The following is an 18,535-nucleotide window of genomic DNA, read 5'->3' on the forward strand; positions in this document are numbered from 1 at the left end:
TCTCAATCCTCAAGTGTATTGTTTTTCTCTTGTCAATTTGTTTGTGTTTTTTTTAGTACTATCTCAAACTTCCTTTGTAAGCCATGGTTTATTGTTTTTCCACTGTGCTCTTTGTACTCTTGTGCCAGACAGGAATAAACATTTTTTGCAGCAAGAACTCTTGAGTTTTGAAAAATCTTGTGACTGACATTAATTGCATTTATGCTGAGTAGACTGTCAACTCAATTTGTAAGATTGTGGAGTTGTGGTTGTGGTTGTGCAGTGACTCCCCCTTCAAACATTGACTCAGTTATGGTATTTCACTTCAGAGCTATTAATAAAATAGTAACAATATATTTGTTTAACGTTGTGAATTTCAGTCTAACATTAGACTTCTGTACTGGGTCCTGTCTGCTCTTGGAACATTTTTACTAATGCTTTTGCTCTCATACTCAGCCCTGACATTTCCCCTGTCCTCCTCTGGTTCCTGCCCCTGCTCCCCATCCCTATTCATCACTACCACACAGCAGACTCCCATTTCTGATCTCTGTTATCTTTAAAGTGTTTGGTGTCCACTTATGTCCTGCCTTCTTGTTGCTTGTTCTGTATTCGCATTAATGTCTTATGCTCCACCTAGTGGCAGCTAATGATGCAAGTCATTTTATCTGCAATGACTGGTTTCTGCCACTTGATGGAGCTGGCTCAATTAAAATTCAAATGCGTGTAATTTTAACGTGCATTTTCAATATTTACAGTTCAGTTAGATTTCTATATTTTAAATTCATGTTATTTTAAAGGTTTTTATTTATGAATTTCAGCATTTAGGAACGCACACCATTTTAACTTAATGTTTGAAACTTGTTTTCTGATGAAAAAGACTCTTAAATACCCAGTTGTATAGTATTCTTTTCTACGGAATGATGTATTTAATTTGCAAGTTACTTCAGCTGGAATACACAGTATATGCAGTGATTATTTCAATCTCTACTTTGTCTTTTCTGAGAAAGAAATGTATGAAGCAACCCAGCTTCAGTTTTTACATAGATAGCTTTAGAAATGTATTATTACACTTAAAACACTTAAAATTGTTTCATTGGAAGCCCCACATTTAGGAGCACAAAGAGAATTTTTAATTAAGCACTTGCTTATCTTCCAGTGAAGGTGCAGTTTATAACTGACTGCAATTTTCCTGTTAATTCAGATTTATCTTGTGTTGATTGTAGATTTTAGAATATTGTTGTGGAGAAGGATCTGGGAGCTAGAGAACTTGGGGAAATAAGTAGTGACACCTTGAAAAATGTCCATATTACAGAGGAGGAGGTGCTGGGTGTCTTGAAACACATAAAGGTGGATAAACCACTGGGACCTGATGAGGTGTGCCCTAGAACTTTGTGGGGAACTAGAAAGTGATTGCGAGGCTCTTGCTAAGATATTTGTATCATTGATAGCCATGGGTGCAATGCTAGAAGACCGGAGGTTAGCTAGCGTGGTGCCGCTATTTAAGAAAGATGGTAAGGAAAATCCAAGGAACTATAGACAGGCGAGCCTGACATCAGTCGTGGCAAGTTATTGGAGGGGACCCTGAGGGTTTATTTGTATTTGGAAAGGCAAGGACTGATTAGGGTTAGTCGTCATCACTTTGTGCATGGGAAATAGTGCCTCACTAATGTGATTGAGCTTTTTGAAGAATTAATGAAGAGGATTGATGAAGGCAAAGTAGTGGACAGGATCCATATGGACTTCAGTAAGGAGTTTGACAAGGTTCCACATGGTAGTGTGGTTAGCAAGGTTAGATCACATGGAGAACAGGGAGAACTAGCCATTTGGTTACACAACGGCTTTAAAGGTAGGTGACAGAGGGTGGGTGGTGGAGGTCTGTGACCAGCAGTGTGCCACAAGGATCAGAGCCGAGTCCACTGCTTTTTGCCATTTATATAAATGACTTGGATGTGAACATAGGCGGCATGGTTAGTAAATTTGCAGATGACACCAACATTAGTAATGTAATGAACAGTGAAGTTTAATTTAGATGAATGTGAGGTGCTGCATTTTGGAAAGGGAAATCAGGGCAGGACCTGATTTAATGGTAAGGTCCTAGAGAGAGTTGCTGAACAAAGAGACTTTGGAGTGCAGGTTCACAATGCCTTGAAAGTGAAGAAGGATAGTGAAGAAGGCTTTTTGTATGGTTACCTTTATTGGGTATAGGATTGAATGTAGGAGTTGGGAGAAAGTGAGGACTGCAGATGCTGGAGATCAGAGTTTAAAATGTGCTGCTGGAAAAGCACAGCAGGTCAGGCAGCATAAAAGGAACAGGAGAATCGACGTTTCGGGCATAAGCCCTTCTTCAGGAATGAGGAGGGTATGCAAAGCAGGCTAAGATAAAAGGTAGGGAGGAGGGACTTGGGGGAGGAGCGTTGGGAGTACGATAGGTGGAAGGAGGTTAAGGTGAGGGTGATAGGCCGGAGTGGGGGTGGGGGCAGAGAGGTCAGGAAGAAGATTGCAGGTCAAGAAGGCAGTGCTGAGTCCGAGGGTTGGGACTGAGAAAAGGTGGGAGAAGGGGAAATGAGGAAGCTGGAGAAATCTGCATTCATCCCTTGTGGTTGGAGGGTTCCAAGGCGGAAGATGAGGCGCTCTTCCTCCAGGCGTCATGTTGCCATGGTCTGGCGATGGAGGAGGCTAAGGACCTGCATGTCCTTGGTGGAGTGGGAGGGAGAGTTAAAATGTTCAGCCACAGGGGGTTGGGTTGGTTGGTGCGTGTGTCTCAGAGGTTTTCTCGGAAACTTTCCGCAAGTAGGCGGCCTGTCTCCCCAATGTAGAGGAGGCTATATCGGGTGCAGCGGATGCAGTAAACGATGTGTGTGGAGGTGCAGGTGAATTTCTGACGGATATGGAAGGATCCCTTGGGGCCTTGGAGAGAAGTGAGGGGGGAAGTGTGGGCCCAAGTTTTGCATTTCTTGCGGTTGCAGGGGAAGGTGCCTGGAGTGGAGTGCCTGGTTGGTGGGGGGGGTGTGGATCTGACGAGCTAGTCGCGGAGGGAGTGGTCTTTCCGGAACGCTGATAGGGGTGGGGAGGGAAATATATCGTTGGTGGTGGGGTCTGTTTGGAGGTGGCGGAAATGATGAAGGATGATACGATGTATCTGGAGGTTGGTGGGGTGGTAGGTGAGGACCAGTGGGGTTCTGTCCTGGTGGCGGGAGGGGCGGGGCTCAAGGGCAGAGGAGCGGGAAGTGGAGGAGATGCGGTGGAGGGCATCGTCAATCACGTCTGGGGGGAATCTGCGGTCTTTGAAGAAGGAGGCCATCTGGGTTTTTCAGTATTGGAATTGGTCCTCCTGGGAGCAGATGCGGCAAAGGCAAAGGAATTGGGAATTTGGGATGGTGTTTTTACAGGGGGCAGGGTGGGAGGAGGTGTAATCTAGGTAGCTGTGGGAGTCAGTCGGTTTATAGTAAACGTCCGTGTTGAGTCAGTCGTCCGAGATAGAAATGGAGAAGTCTAGGAAGGGGAGGGAGGAGTCTGAGATGGTCCAGGTAAATTTGAGGTTGGGGTGGAAGGTGTTAGTAAAGTGGATGAACTGTTCAACCTCCTCGTGGGAGCACGAGGTAGCACCGATACAGTCATCGATGTAGCGGAGGAAAAGGTGGAGGGTGGTGCCAGTGTAGCTGCTGAAGATGGACTGTTCCACACATCCAACGAAGAGGCAGACACAGCTGGGGCCCATGTGGGTGCCCATGGCTACTCCTTTGGATTGGGGGAAGTGGGAGGATTGAAAAGAGAAGTTGTTCAGAGTGAGGACCAATTCAGTCAGTTGATTGGGATTGGGATCATTAATCATGGATGAGACTTTCAACTGCACCTTCGCAGAAAAGTTGACATTAACATTATCATTAAATGGCATCTGGGTGGGCAAATGAACAGGAAGGGTTTAGAGGGATATGGACCAAGTGTTGGCAAATGGGACTAGATTAAGTTAGGATATCTGGTCAGCATGAATGTTTGTTTCTGTGCTGTATATTTCTGTGACACTGACTCCATTGAGGACTAATTTTCATTTTTATGGGACATGGGATATGGAACAACATTTTCAAAGCCTGTACACTGGTTTGCGATATATCTGCACAAGATTTATTCCTTGCTCATTAACAGTTGATTCTTAGAAGTATCATCTGGTTTTTCCTGGATTTTGATTTGATTTATTATTATTGTAACAGGTACCAGGTCCAGTGAAAAGTTTTTTTTGCACACAGTGCAGCAGATCATACCATTAAAAATTAATTGGGTGATAGAACAAGGCAAGGAATACACTATTACGGCTACTGAGAAGGTGCATGAAAAGAAAGATCAGTGTTATATTTGAAATTTGTAAAGTCCATTAAGTCTGACAATAGTGAACAGAAGCTATTCTTGATGAAGGGCTTTTACCCGAAACGTTGATTTTTCTTGCTCCTCGGATGCTGCCTTACCTGCTGTGCTTTCCCAGCAGCACTCTAATCTTGACTCTAATCTCCAGCATCTGCAGACCCCACTTCTGCCTAGAAACTATTCTTGAACCTGTTGGTACACGTGTTTAAACTTTTGTATCTTCTGCCTGATGGAAGAGGTTGGAAAAGATTAAAACCGGGGTGGGAGGGATCTTTGATGTTGGCTGCCTTTCCAAGGCAGTGAGAAATGTTGATGGAGTTTATATTAGATTAGATTAGATTAGATTGCTTACAGTGTGGAAACAGGCCCTTTGGCCCAACAAGCCCACACCGACCCGCCGAAGCGCAACCCACTCAGACCCATTCCCCTACATATATCTAGAGAAATGCTTGCAATCTTTCCTAATATTACTGGCTAGCTTTAATATTTTATCATTTCCCTCCTAATTTCTTTCCTCTGTTGGTCTTTGTAAGCTTCCCAATCCTCTGGTTTCCCAATGCCCTTTGCTATTTTACAATGCTTTCTCTTTTGCTTTTACGCTGTTCCTGACTTCCCTAATCAGCCATGGTTGCCTCATCCTCCCTGGACCATGCTTCTTTTTCCCTCGGGATGAATCCCTGCTGTGTCTCCTGAATTACTCTCAGAAACTCCTGCTATTGCTGTTCCATTGTCCTTCCTGCTCGGCTCCTCTCCCAGTCAATTCTACCCAGCTCCTCCCTCATGCCTCTGTAGTTGCCTTTATTCAGCTATCTCTGTTACCTCTGATTCTATCTTTTCCGTCTCAAATTGCAGAGTAAATTCTATCATATTATTGTTAGTGCCTCCTAAGGGTTCTATCACCTTAGAATCCCTTGTGCCTTATTGCACAACACTAAATCCAGTTTTGCCTGGTCCCTAGCGGGCTCCACCACAAGCTGCTCCTAAAAGCCACATCGCAGACATTCCATAAATTCCTTTTCTTGCAATCCACTACCAACCTGATTTTCCCAGTGTACCTGACTTTTGAAATCTCCCATGATCACTGTAACCTTACCTTTCTTACACACCTTCCCTATCTCCTAGTGTACCTTATGCCCCTAATCCTGACCACTGTTTGAGGCCTATAGATAACTCCCATTATGGTTTTTTGACCGTTGCAGTTCCTCAACTCTACCCGTACTGATTCTATACCATCTGACCCTACTTTGTTTCTTACTACTGATTTAATTTCATTTTTCACTAACAAGGTAACCCCACTCCCTCTGCCCAGCTGCCTGTCTTTTCAATCAGTTGCAAATCCTTGAATATTCAGCTCCCAATCCCGATCCCCTTGCAGACATGTCTCCATTGTCGAGAATGTGTTGCTGGAAAAGCACAGCAGGTCAGGCAGCATCCAAGCAGCAGGAAAGATGGATGGAAAGTTGACTTGTGTGATGGACTGAGCTGTTTTTATGACTCTGTATAGTTTTTTTGGTGTTTGCAGTTGAGTCATCCACAATTACCAAGTGTGAGTGAATTTTGACCTTTGATTTATTGTTTACCTACAGTTACAAATGTATAGATTTATGAAGATTGAGTGTTATTTGTTGAAAAGGTTTTTTATACTTTTCCATGTTCGGTATATTATTTGACAATTTAGTTCAAATGTGAGAAATTCTATGAATTTTGTTGAATTATTTTAAGTTATTTGACATGTCCCAATAATATTTTCCCATCTTCCACTTAGACAGGAAAATGTAAGGTCCATTTGTAGAATTGCACTTGATAGTTTATTGAGCCATGTATCCTCATGTCCTGATGCAGCTTTATATTATACCGTGACAACGCTGATAAACCAAATCACCTTCTGATTCCAGCTGCTTTTGTAGCTGAAAAGTCCCTTGAATATAGTAGATTACATTGTGTTGGGTCTTTAAAGGTTGTCACTTTTATCTTCTGGTCTGCGTAGCAAAAGTTGTTGAGACCAGCAATGCAAATGTGCTCAAAGCCTTGTACTAATTGCTAGTTTTTATTGGAGCAATAGAATGAATGGGACTAGAAAAGGCTATGATGATGAGTGTTTTTGGGTTTCAAACATAGAAAACGTTATTTAAGTACTTCCATTTGTGTTGTATGAGCATACGTTTATCAATATGAGAGATCAAACACCTGTAAAAACGCAAACTTTTTCAAAATTGTTGTTTAAACCTATTTTCTGCATATGTTGCTGCTCAGAGTTTAGCATTGTTTATGCACTTTGAAAACTGAACTTAATTATAAAGATGAGGAAGAGCAACCAGCTTAGTTCTAACTATTCTGTAACTGCTTCAGTTATGACAGATGCCTGCTATCTCACTTGCCCTTCCAATTTTTAATGTGTCTTAATTCAGTAACCAACACCTGCTGCAGAAATCTTTATAAAATAATACCTGAACAAACAGCAAGCCAAAGTGTGTCATTTTCCTCATATTGTTTCTGTGAAAACTCTATGGCGTTTTGAATCTTTGTAAAATGCCAGCAAGATTTTGGAAGCAGAGCTTTAGTTTATGCTGAAATTTTTTTTTTGTGGAATATTCAAATGTTACAGTATTTGTCACTGGTAAGGCTGATCAAATATATAATTGGCCTGAATCAGTAAATTTGACATTAGATTAATAGAGAGTTAATGTTGGGAATAAAGTTTTGACAGCCATTAATTATTAAAAAAAAATTCTTTTCTCTTTCCAGAATGACTTTGTGGTGGAAACTAGTCTGGTTGGGACTGTTTTGAATGGTTTGTCTCACCTTCATGGTTGTACAGATCGTGGACAATTCATTATTAGTTTAATAAGAGGTCTTGGTGGTAATCTCAACATGAAATCACGACAAGAATTTTCTAAAGAGGTAACTTCTCTATCTTTTAATACATGTTGTATAGAAATTTAGAGAATTGAAATATCTAATAACCTTTAAAGAAACTTAGCTAATAAGTTTAAATGTACATTTTCAGAGAGATGAAGCACTCCAGTCCTGCCAGTGCCACTGGTTCCAGAATGTCCCAAGTGAACTAGCAGACACTGCTTGGTTCTTCACCATTTCTGATGAACTTCTTGCCTCAAATTCAAAATTGGAACATTTCCTAAATATGACTTGAATCGTAGAATCATTATAAAATCTCTACATGCAGTTAGAGACCACTCAGCCCATCGAGTCTGCACTAACCCTTCAACGAGCATCCCACTCAGCCCCACATTTCCTATGGCGAATCCACCCAGCCTGTGCATCCCTAGACGTTATTGGGCAATTTAGCATGACTGACCCACCTAACCTGGAAACCCACCCACACACAGAGAGAATGTACAAACTCCACACAGACAGTTGATTGAGGCTAGAATTGAATTTGGGTCCCTGGTGTTGTGAGGCAGAAGTACTAACCACTATGTCATGTGCTGTCTAAACTCTGCCACTGACTAGAAATTATATGCATTCAGTACAAATTATGAGGGGTTCCATATACAGTAGATGGTGCCCTTTCCACATGGTGCCTTGGCAGCAGCTGCTCCAAGCTCAAATGCATCTCTCAACACATAGTTTTGAACCTTGGACTGCGTTAGTCTTTAACACTTGATTCAGGACAACTGGACAACTCTTTCCATTGGATGATCAACATGTTTCAGGCAGACCATACAGCACCTTTCATTAAGTTGCTAGTTTGCTTGGCAAAGTTGATGTTGGGCTCGATTTGCATCCCAAAGAACAGCTGCAGAGCACACATTCCTGAATCATGGAGCTGCTAAGGATGAACCTCAACAAACCTATTGCATTTCTCGTCAGATTATTTTTTGCAAGGGTGCATCCCAGAAGGAGATGTGCAATAGCCTCTTAGAGCCATGAGTCATAGAGGTGTAAAGCATGGAAACAGACCCTTTGGTCCAACTCGTCCATGCCGATCAGATATCCCAACCCAATCTAGTCCCACCTGCCAGCATCCGGCCCAAATCCCTCCAAACCCTTCCTACTCATCTACCCATCCAGATGCCTTTTAAATATTGTAATTGTACCAGCCTCCATCACTTCCTCTGGCAGTTCATTCCATACACGTACCACCCTCTGCGTGAAAACATTGTCCCTCAGGTCCCTTTTATATCACCAGCACTTCATCTTGTGGGCAGTGCCGATATACTGTCAGAGAGGCTTCCTTGAGTTTTATAGTGTCCCAGTGTTCTGGCTTTAACATGCTAAAGTGCAAAGCAATAAGTATTTTGTTATAATATTCCTTCCTAATAAGATCATTGTGCTACCAAACCAAATGTTTAAGTGTGTGGTGAGATTTTTGGAACATATGATTCAAAGAAAATTTGCATGCGTTACCCCATAGTTTGAATTAAGTCATAACCATACTCAAGTGGGAATTTAATGTTTAAAGATTCAGGTTTTGGATTATTTTAATAATGCAAATTTGAAATCATAATTACTTGTAATTTCAGGCAGTTTCCATTTTCACTTTGAAACCTAATTATGTAATATCAGATTCAAGCATTTGAGAAGTCTTTTTCTGTTTCATATTCTTAGTTTTGTTGATGCCTTTCTGACAGAGGCTGTGAAATGACAGCAAACAGAAGTATCTAAGTTATGAAACCTCACTTGTAATATCTTTGTAAAAGCAATTAATAAATTCCTAATCTGTAAAAAGCCAAAAGAACTGTGAATGCTGTAAATCAGAAACAAAAACAGAAATTGCTGGAAAAGCTCAGCAGGTCTGGCAGAAGGAACAGTGCTCTGAAAGCTTGTACTTCCAGATAAACCTGTTGGATATAACCTGGTGTCTTGTGATTTTTAACTTTGTCCACCCCAGTCCAACACTGGCATCTCCACATCGTAGCACCTGTAATGTAACTGAGTTCTAGGAAGGGTCACTCAATCTGAAACATTAAGTCTAATTTCTCTCCAGATCTGCTGAGCTTTTCCAGTAATTTCTGTTTTTGTTTCAAATTCTGACTCTAATCTCTTTTGACACAATCGAGATGACACCAAAATTGAGGTGTAGTGGACAGCGAAGAGGGTTACCTCAGATTACAACAGGATCTGGACCTGATGGGCCAATGGGGTGAGGACTGGCAGTCAGAGTTTAATTTAGATAAATGTAAGGTGCTGCATTTTGGAAAGGCAAAGCAGACTGGCACTTATACATTTAATAGTAAGGTCCTGGGGAGTGTTGCTGAACAAAGAAACTGTGGAGTGCAGGTTCATAGCTCCTTGAAAGTGGAGTCACAGGTAGATAGGATAGTGAAGGAGGCATTTGGTATGCTTTCCTTTATTGGTCAGAATATTGAGTACAGGAGTTGGGAGGTCATGTTGCAGCTGTACAGGACATTAGTTAGGCCACTGTTGGAATATTGCGTGCAATTCTGGTCTCCTTCCTATCGGAAAGGTGTTGTGAAACCTGAAAGGATTCAGAAAAGATTTACAAGGATGTTGCCTGGGTTGGAGGATTTGAGCTGCAGGGAGAGGCTGAACAGGCTGGGGCTGTTTTCCCTGGAGCGTCGGAGGCTGAGGGGTGACCTTATTGAGGTTTATAAAAAAAATGTGGTGCATGGATATGGTAAATAGACAAGCTCTTTTCCATAGGATGGGGGAGTCCAGCACTAGAAGGCATAGGTTTAGTGTGTGAGGGGAAAAATTTAAAAGGGACCTAAAGGGCAACTTTTTCATGCAGAGGGAAGTGTATTTGGAATGAACTGCCAGAGGAAGTGGTGGAGGCTGGTACAATTGCAGCATTTAAAAGGCAACTTTTAAATGGGTATGTGAATAGGAAGGGTTTAGAGGGATATGGACTGGGTGCTGGCAAATGGGACTGGATTAGATTAGAATATCTGGTTGGCATGGACGAGTTGGTCTGAATGGTCTGTTTCCATGCTGTACATCTCTATGACTCTGTGATTCTAAATGATTCATTGTTGATGTAATGCATTCATGCTCTAAAATTCCTATTCTTAAACAAAAGTTGAAGCATTGAAAATGTGTTAATGCATTCATAAATTTCAACTTAATTTTAATTTAGGTTTTAAACTGGGCAAGAGAATCACCACCAGATCCACGGCAGCCTCTAGACACGTATTATGACCAACTGAGCGGACGACTCATGGCATATCAGATGGAGAAACCAGAGAATCTGACTGCTGATGATTTCTGTAATCCTCAGAAACTTCCTGTCATCCGAACTCCTGACATGCAAAGAGGTCTAGATTATTTTAAACCATGGTTAAGTTCGAGCAACAAACAGCCATTCATACTAGTAGGACCAGAAGGGTGTGGAAAAGGGTAAGATTTTACTTTGAGAAATCATGCATCTTAACTGCATGATTTTTTTGGTAGTTTTTGGGTAGAAATGGTGTTGGAGAGTGAACTCTTGAGAATTTATTGCCTCATACTGATAAAGTGGAGTGGGAGAAGCTTCTTACAATGCTGTGGATTCCCGAATGAAAAAAATGTGCCGTTAAATCCTGCCTTGAAGATTGTAAAACGTAATAACCATATCGACAGGATTGATATTGAGACCGATGTTAGAGTTGGATTAGCAGATAATGGTTTCGAGTCCTAGATTTAGCTCCAATGTCTCTTTACTACTGTGGAGATAAAATTAGCATGGGTTTCACTCTTACAGCAGGTTTTTCATATCTAAATAGAGGGCAGGAACTGAGGCAGGTAGACATTTAACTAATGCTGGTCACTGTAGCAGTGGATTCCTTTTGGATGGAGATTTTTGTGATGCTGAAGGAAGGTGGAATCTGGTAAACTGCCTGATTCTGAGCAATCGTCTGTTAATTAACTTGTTAAGGACTGGTCAGTAGTTTTTGTTGTGTGCACAAGATCCACATTGAATCCAGAACAGGGCAAATAAAAGGAAGTTGAGACACAATGGTCATGGCCACACCTTTAATGTGATGGGCTTGTAAAAGCGTGCAAGTCTGAAAGGGGCATTCCTGCATTGACTATTGCAAGTTTAGACATTTGAGTGGGTTCTCACCTTTCAGGGATTGTCGGCTCTGTCAGAGAGCATAAAGTAAACATTGTGAGTGTAGCTGGCCACAAACAAGGCATCTTCTGGATATGGGATCAATGCAAGCAGTAATAAGAATGTGGGGCTAGGAGATAACAAAAGCTATGCTTCAGTATTGACTGTACTGCCTAAGAAGCATGCTACATATGTTTGAGGACCAGTGGTATTGGAGATTATGCATATTTAGGCAGATGGTAACTAACATGAGCCCTTACTGAAGAAGACTTTAGACCTTGCTTGCCATGCCTGGTCACTAGGGAAGCTGGGGAAGTGATTGCTGTTCCCTTCTGCTGAGAGTTTTGTGTCATTGATTGGTATGAAAGTCACTGTAGCCTTAAAAATCTTCACCTCTGACTTGTCCCAAGGATCAGTGGTTGAGCATGGTAGTGTGTCTCAAATAGCAGCACATCATTGCATTTTAGAAACCACTGATATCCTATTTGTGAAAGTAGACAAGTTCATACAAGTTGAAACATAAGAGTCTTTGTAAGAACAATGTGTAATGGGATTCACCTGTAACACTGGATTCCATTGAATGCAAGATACCACTGGATGCGAGATTTCCAATGTGAGCATCTCATCCCATGCCATTCTCTTGCCTTTTGCTTATAAGCTAGTTCATTCTTCCTTTCTAAATAGCCATCTAATTCACTTTTGAATATCTGAAGTGAACCTTACTCCACCACATTCTAAGGCAGTACATTCATGATCCTAACCACTACGTTAAAAACAATATTGTTTGTGTGTCACTTATGCTTCTTTAATGAGGCAATGGCATATTGGTAATGTCACTGGATTAGTGGTTCAGAACCCTAGGCTAATGTTTTGTGGGTATTGGTTTGAATTCCAAATGGCAGCTGGTGAAGTTCAAATGAAATAACAATCAGGTTACCACGTAATTACTGTTAATTGGTGAGAGAAAAAAGAACATTTGGTTCAGTAATGACATTTAGGAAGGAAATCGACTGTCCTCACCTGATCTGGCCCACATTCTAGCAAGCCACAGATATATCAAACTGCTGTACAGTTGAAAGAAATGAGTGAAACCAGATGGACCACCTGACATTAACCTAGGCTCTGGAAATGATAAATCGCAGTAACAGGCCTATCAATCCTGCAAAGTCTTCCTTACCAACATATGAGGGCTTGTGCCAAAGTTGTGAGAGTTGTCTCACAGCTTGACGTGATAATTTTTATGCAATCATACCTCACAGACAGTGGAATGGCACGGAATGTGCCTTGCATGGGGGGCTTCAAGATCCATCACCAGAGTGATTCGGGACTACCTTGGCTGATAGAGCTTGTAGCGTTCTGAAGGTCACAGCTGTTAGATTAGAAATACAGAACATGGTGAGGGAACCAACATAAGGGAAAACTTAACCAATCTACCTGTTGCAGATGTGATTGTCTGTGACAGTATTGTTAGATATGACCACTGTATGCTCATTGTTGAGACAAAGTCCTATCTCCACATGAAGCATACCTCTCATCATGTTGTGAGGCATGATCATCATGTTAAAAGGGACAGACTTCGAATAGATCCAGCAACTCAAATTGGGCATCCTTGTGGTGCCATAGGCCATCAACAGAACCGTATTCAACCAAAATCTACAATCTTACAGTCTGGCTCATTCTCACTCAAATGTTATCATCAAAAAAGAAGGCCTTAAAGATCAACAAGGCCGTCTATGTGTGGAAATGCAAGATGTGGGAGATGCTAAATGGGCATTTTGCATCAGTGTTTACTATGGAGAAGAATATGCAAGATAGAGAACATGGGAAAATAAATATGATGAAGGGCTTTTGCCCGAAATGTCGATTTTGCTGCTCGTTGGATGCTGCCTGAACTGCTGTGCTCTTCCAGCACCACTGATCCAGAATCTGGTTTCCAGCATCTGCAGTCATTGTTTTAACCTGGGGAAATAAATAGCCTCATCTTGAAAAATATCCATATTACAGAGGAGGAAGTGCTCAGTGTCTTAAAACGCATAATGATGGATAAATCACCGGGACCTGATCAAGTGTACCCCAGAACTTTGAGGGAAGCTAGGGAAATGATTTGCTGAGATATTTGTATCATCGAAAACCACAGGTGAGGTGCCAGAAGACTGGAGGTTGGCTAATGTGGTGCCACTGTTTAAGTAAAGTGGTAAAGAAAAGCCAGGGAACTTTAGACCAATGAGCCTGACATCAATGGTAGCCAAGTTGTTGGAGGGAATCCTGAGGGACATGATTTATATGTATTTGGAAAGGCAATGACTGATTATGAATAGTCAACATGGCTTTGTGCATAAGAAATCGTGTCTCACCAACTTGATTAAATTTTTGAAGAAGTAGCAAAGAGGCTTGATGAGAGCAGAACTGTGGACATGATCTATATGGACTTCAGTAAGGCGTTTGACTGGTGGTGGAATGGTTACTAAGGTTAGATCACATGGAGTACAGGGCGAACCGGCCTTTTGGATACAGAACTGGCTCAAAGGTAAAAGAGAGAGGGTAATATGGAGGGTTGCGTTTTGGATGGAGGCCTGTGACCGGTGGAGCGCTATGAGGATTGGTGCTGGGTCCACTGCTTTTTGTCAACTATATAAATGATTTGGATGTGCGATTGGAGGTATGGTTAGTAAGTTTGCAGATGACTCCAAAATTGGAGGTGAGATGGACAGCGAAGTAGGTTACCTCAGAGTACAATGGGATCTTGATCAGATGGGTCATTGGACTGAGGAGTGGTAGTTGGAGTTTAACATAGATAAATGTGAGGTGCTGCATTTTGGAAAGGCAAATCAGGACAGGATTTATACATCTGATTGAAAGGTCCTGGGAAATGTTGCTGAACAAAGAGAGCTTGGAGTGCATGTTCATAGTTCCTTGAAAGTGGAATCGCAGGTAGATAGGACAGTGAAGAAGGTGTTTGGTATGCTTTCCTTTATTAGTCAGTACATTGAGTCTAGCAGCTGGGATGTCATGTTGTTACTGTACAGGACATTGGTTGGGCTGCTTTTGGAATACTGTGTATAATTCTGATCTCCTTGCTATGGAAGCATGTTGTGAAACTTGAAAGGGTTCTGAAAAGATTGACAAGGATGTTTCCTGGATTGGAGGGTTTGGGCTATAGGGAGAGGCTGAATAGGCTGGACTATTATCCCTTGAGTTCAGAGGCTGAGGCGTCACTTTATAGAGGTTTATAACATCATGAGGTGCATGGATAGAGTGAATAGCCAAGGTCTTTTTTCCCTGTGGTGGGGTGAGTCCAAAACTAGAGGATATAGGTTTAAGGTGACAGGGGAAAGATTTAAAAGTGATCTAAGGGGCAAGTGGTGTGTGGATGGAATGAGTTGCCAGAGAAAGTGGCTGAAGCTAGTACAATTACAACATTTAAAAGGCATATGGACGAGTATATGAATAGAATATAGAGCATAGAACATTACAGCACAGAACAAGCCCTTCAACCCTCGATGTTGCGCTGATCTGTGAAATCTATCTGAAGCCCATCTAACATGCACTATTCTATTTTTGTCCAAATGTCTATCCAATGATCATTTAAATATCCTTAAAGTTAGTGAGTTTACTACTGTTGCAGGCAGTCCGTTCCATGCCTCTATACCCTCTGAGAAAAGAAACCACCTCTGACATCTATCCTATATCTGTTACCCCTCAATTTAAAGCTATGCTCCCTCGTGCTAGCCACCACCATCCGAAGAAAAAGGCTCTTATTATCCACCCTACTTAACCCTTTGATTATCTTATATTTCTCAATAAGTCACCTCTCAACGTTCTTCTCTCCAACAAAAACAGCCTCAAGTTCCTCAGCCTTTCCTCATAAGATCTTCCGTCCATACCAGCCAACATCCTAGTAACTCTCCTCTGAACTCCTTCCAATGCTTCCACATTCTTCCTATAATGAGGTGACCAGAACTGTACGCAATACTCCAGGTGTGGCTGCACCAGACTTTTGTACAGCTGCAGCATGACTTCATGGTTCCGAAACTTAATCCCCCTACTAATAAAAGCTAGCACACCACGTGCCTTCTTAACAACCTTACCAACCTGGGTGGCAACTTTCAGAGATCTATGTACATGGACACCGAGATCCCTCTGCTCACCATTAGCCCAGTACTCTGTATTCTTGTTACTCCTTCCAAAGTGAATCACCTCACACTTCTCTGCATTAAACTCCATTTGCCACCTCTCAGCCCAGATCTGCAGCCTATCTATGATCCTCTGTAACCTACAACATCCGTCTGCAGTATCCACACCTCTATTGACCTAAGTGTTATCGGCAAGTTTACTAACCCAATCTTCTACACCCTCATCAGCAGTGGACCAAAACAGATCCTTGCGGTACACCAGTAATAACTGAACTCCAGGATGAACATTTCCCATCAACCCCGCCCTCTGTCTTCTTTCAGCTCGCCAATTTCTAATCGAAGATAGAATGGTTTAGAGGGATATGGACCAAATGCTGGCAAATAGGCTAGATTTGTTTAGGATATTTAGTCAGCATGAACGAGTTGGACCGAAGGGCCTGTTTCCAAGCTGATCTATTACTCTTGATCAATTATGGTTCAGTGAAGAGTGCATAAGGTCATGATAGGAGCAGTATCAGGCATACCTAAAAATGAAGTGTCAACCTGGAGAACATGTAACACAGGCATTCTTGCATGCCCAACCGTGTACGCAGCATGGAATAGACAGGACTAAATGATTCCACAACCAACATGTCTAAGTTGTGCAGTCTTGCCATGGTCAATTAAACAATTAACATGAAATCAAGGCTCCATAAGTATTACTGTCATCAGTGATGAGGTGCCAAGGACCTTAGTGCAAATGATTAAACTGAAGCATTTGCATCCATTTTGAGCCAAAGGTGCTGAGTGAGTAATCCATCTCTGTCTCCTCTCAATGTCCTCAGCATCACAGATGACAGACTTCAGTCAATTTGATTCATTCTAACCTGAATTTAATTCACTCACATTATGATTGCTGCTATCTAGGAGTCTCTTCACTATGCAATCATTAATAATTCCTTGTTTCTGCAGATATAGCTGTGTTAAAAGTGAATGGACAAAGATTTAGCAAATGAAATATAATGTGGAAAATGTGAAAATGTCTATTTTGATAGGAAGAATTAAAGAATAGTATATTGTCTGAAAGGAGAAAGATTGCAGAGCTTTGAGACGAAGAGGGATCTGGGTGTCCTTCGGTTAGTTTACATATATTGGGTGGCACGGTGGCTCAGTGGTTAGCAGTGCTGCCTCACAGCACCAGTGTCCTAGGTTCAATTCCAGCCTCCGATGACTGTCTGTGTTGAGTTTGCACATTCTCCCCGTGTCTGTGTGGGTTACCTCCGGGTGCTCCGGTTTCTTCCCACAGTCCAAAGATGTGCAGATCAGGTGAATTGGCCATGCTAAATTGCCCATAGTGTTAGGTGCATTAGCCAGCAGGAAATGGGTCTAGGTGGGTTACTCTTTGGAGGGTTGGTATGGACTCGTTGGGCCGAAGGGCCTGTTTCCACACTGTAGGGAATCTCATCTAATCTACTCATATAGCAAGTAATAAAAGCTAATAGAATGTTATAATTTATCATGAGGAGAATTAAATACAGTAGTATGGTTCAGTTGTACAGAGCACGGGCGTGATTGCATCTGGAGTACTTTGCACAGTATTGATCACCTTATTTAAGAAAAGAAGTGTGTGTGTGTGTTGGAGGCAGTTCAGACATGGTTTACTGGTCTATTACTTGGAATGGGAGTGTTCTCTTATGAGGAAAGGTTGGATAGGCAAGGTTTGTATGTACCAGAGTTTAGAAGTGTAAGAGACAGCTTAAGGGGAACATATAAGGTTCTGAGTGATCTTTATGGGTAGGTGCAGAGAGGATATTTCCTCTTATTGGCGAATTTGGAACTAGGTGTGATTGTTTACAAAGGGTATTCCCTGATTTTAATCAAAGCTGAGGTGACTTTTTCTCTCAGGGTAGTGAGTCTTTAGAACTTTTCCTGAAAAGGTGGAAGCAGAGTCCTTGAATATTGTTAATGCAGAGATAGAAAAGCAAGGTGATGAAATGTTATCAACGGTGGGCAGGGAAGTGGATTTGAGATTGTAATCAGATCATTCATGATCTTATTGAATGGTGGAGCAGGCCTGAAGAGCTGTATAGTTTACCTTTACTTCTAATTTGTATTTATGATAAATGGTTTCATTTTTACGTATGGATACTGTGCATTTTCATGGGTCCAGGCTGGTTTCTTAAAATTTCCACCGACTGGTTGGTTCATAGTTTGAATTCATTGGTCTTTCAAAAATCATTTGAAGCCTTGCTTGCAGGAAGCATCAGTCAGAGAATATTTTTAATTAATTTTCAAACCACCCTCTGAGCATGATGAAAGCATTGGTTTTTTTTAAAGACTGTAGTATCTTGAAATATATATGTAAAAAGAATATGGGGGAAGAGAAGTTAGGCAGGAGGCTGCTATGCTGCTGATCGGGTTGAAAACTCCAGAATTCTCATATCTGAAGGGTGATTGTTGATCAACTTGCAATTTTAGTTGTTTGTAACTGACTTAGATTACAATTATATTCTTTTAAGAAATTTACTTGGAACATTATCCAATTTAATTTAACTTAATTCTGAAATTCACTAATGACATGTTGTGAACTGTTACCCTGAAATCACTATACAAATATGCTCCTTTTCTTTTGTAAGTGAATTTGCCTCATTTATTCTGGCAGAGAATGTGGTTCAGAAAATCATGTTGCCTTGTTTATTGCTTTAACTAAGTCTTCAAGCAGTATGTTGATATCTGACACTAGAGGTTTATGTTCAATGAATGTTGTTTATTCATGAATTTGTTGCTTTACTAGACATTTTGGCATGTTAGACCTACAAGAAGAGTGGGTTGCTTTTAGCCACCTTAACATTAAGATATCCAGTATTTCTAAGTGCAGTTGAATATAGTTTATCTTGCTCCATTGCTACATTTATAAGCACTGTAAACTAAGCTCCAAATATGAAAGAGTAATCTACTGTTTCATTGAGCCATCCTCTGTACCTGGTAAGACAGTTTTGTTATTGTTATCTTGCTTCATAGTTGTAAGATGGTAAACAACTCATTTGTTGATTTTTGCATGGACTGGTTAGAA

The 18,535-nt window shown here is 41.4% G+C and overlaps 1 protein-coding gene across 1 annotated transcript in view; it reads left to right on the forward strand.

Annotated features, from left to right (window-relative positions):
• The window catches only part of dync2h1 (dynein cytoplasmic 2 heavy chain 1), a 561,613-nt gene that overhangs the window by 146,712 nt on the left and 396,366 nt on the right, over positions 1–18,535 (forward strand). The window contains exons 42-43 of the mRNA XM_060826048.1: positions 7,084–7,239; positions 10,397–10,656. Coding sequence (XP_060682031.1) covers positions 7,084–7,239; positions 10,397–10,656 — 416 coding nt within the window. The remainder of the gene's footprint in view (positions 1–7,083; positions 7,240–10,396; positions 10,657–18,535) is intronic.

Source organism: Hemiscyllium ocellatum, chromosome 6 (assembly GCF_020745735.1).
Source record: "Hemiscyllium ocellatum isolate sHemOce1 chromosome 6, sHemOce1.pat.X.cur, whole genome shotgun sequence".
NCBI lineage: Eukaryota > Metazoa > Chordata > Chondrichthyes > Orectolobiformes > Hemiscylliidae > Hemiscyllium > Hemiscyllium ocellatum.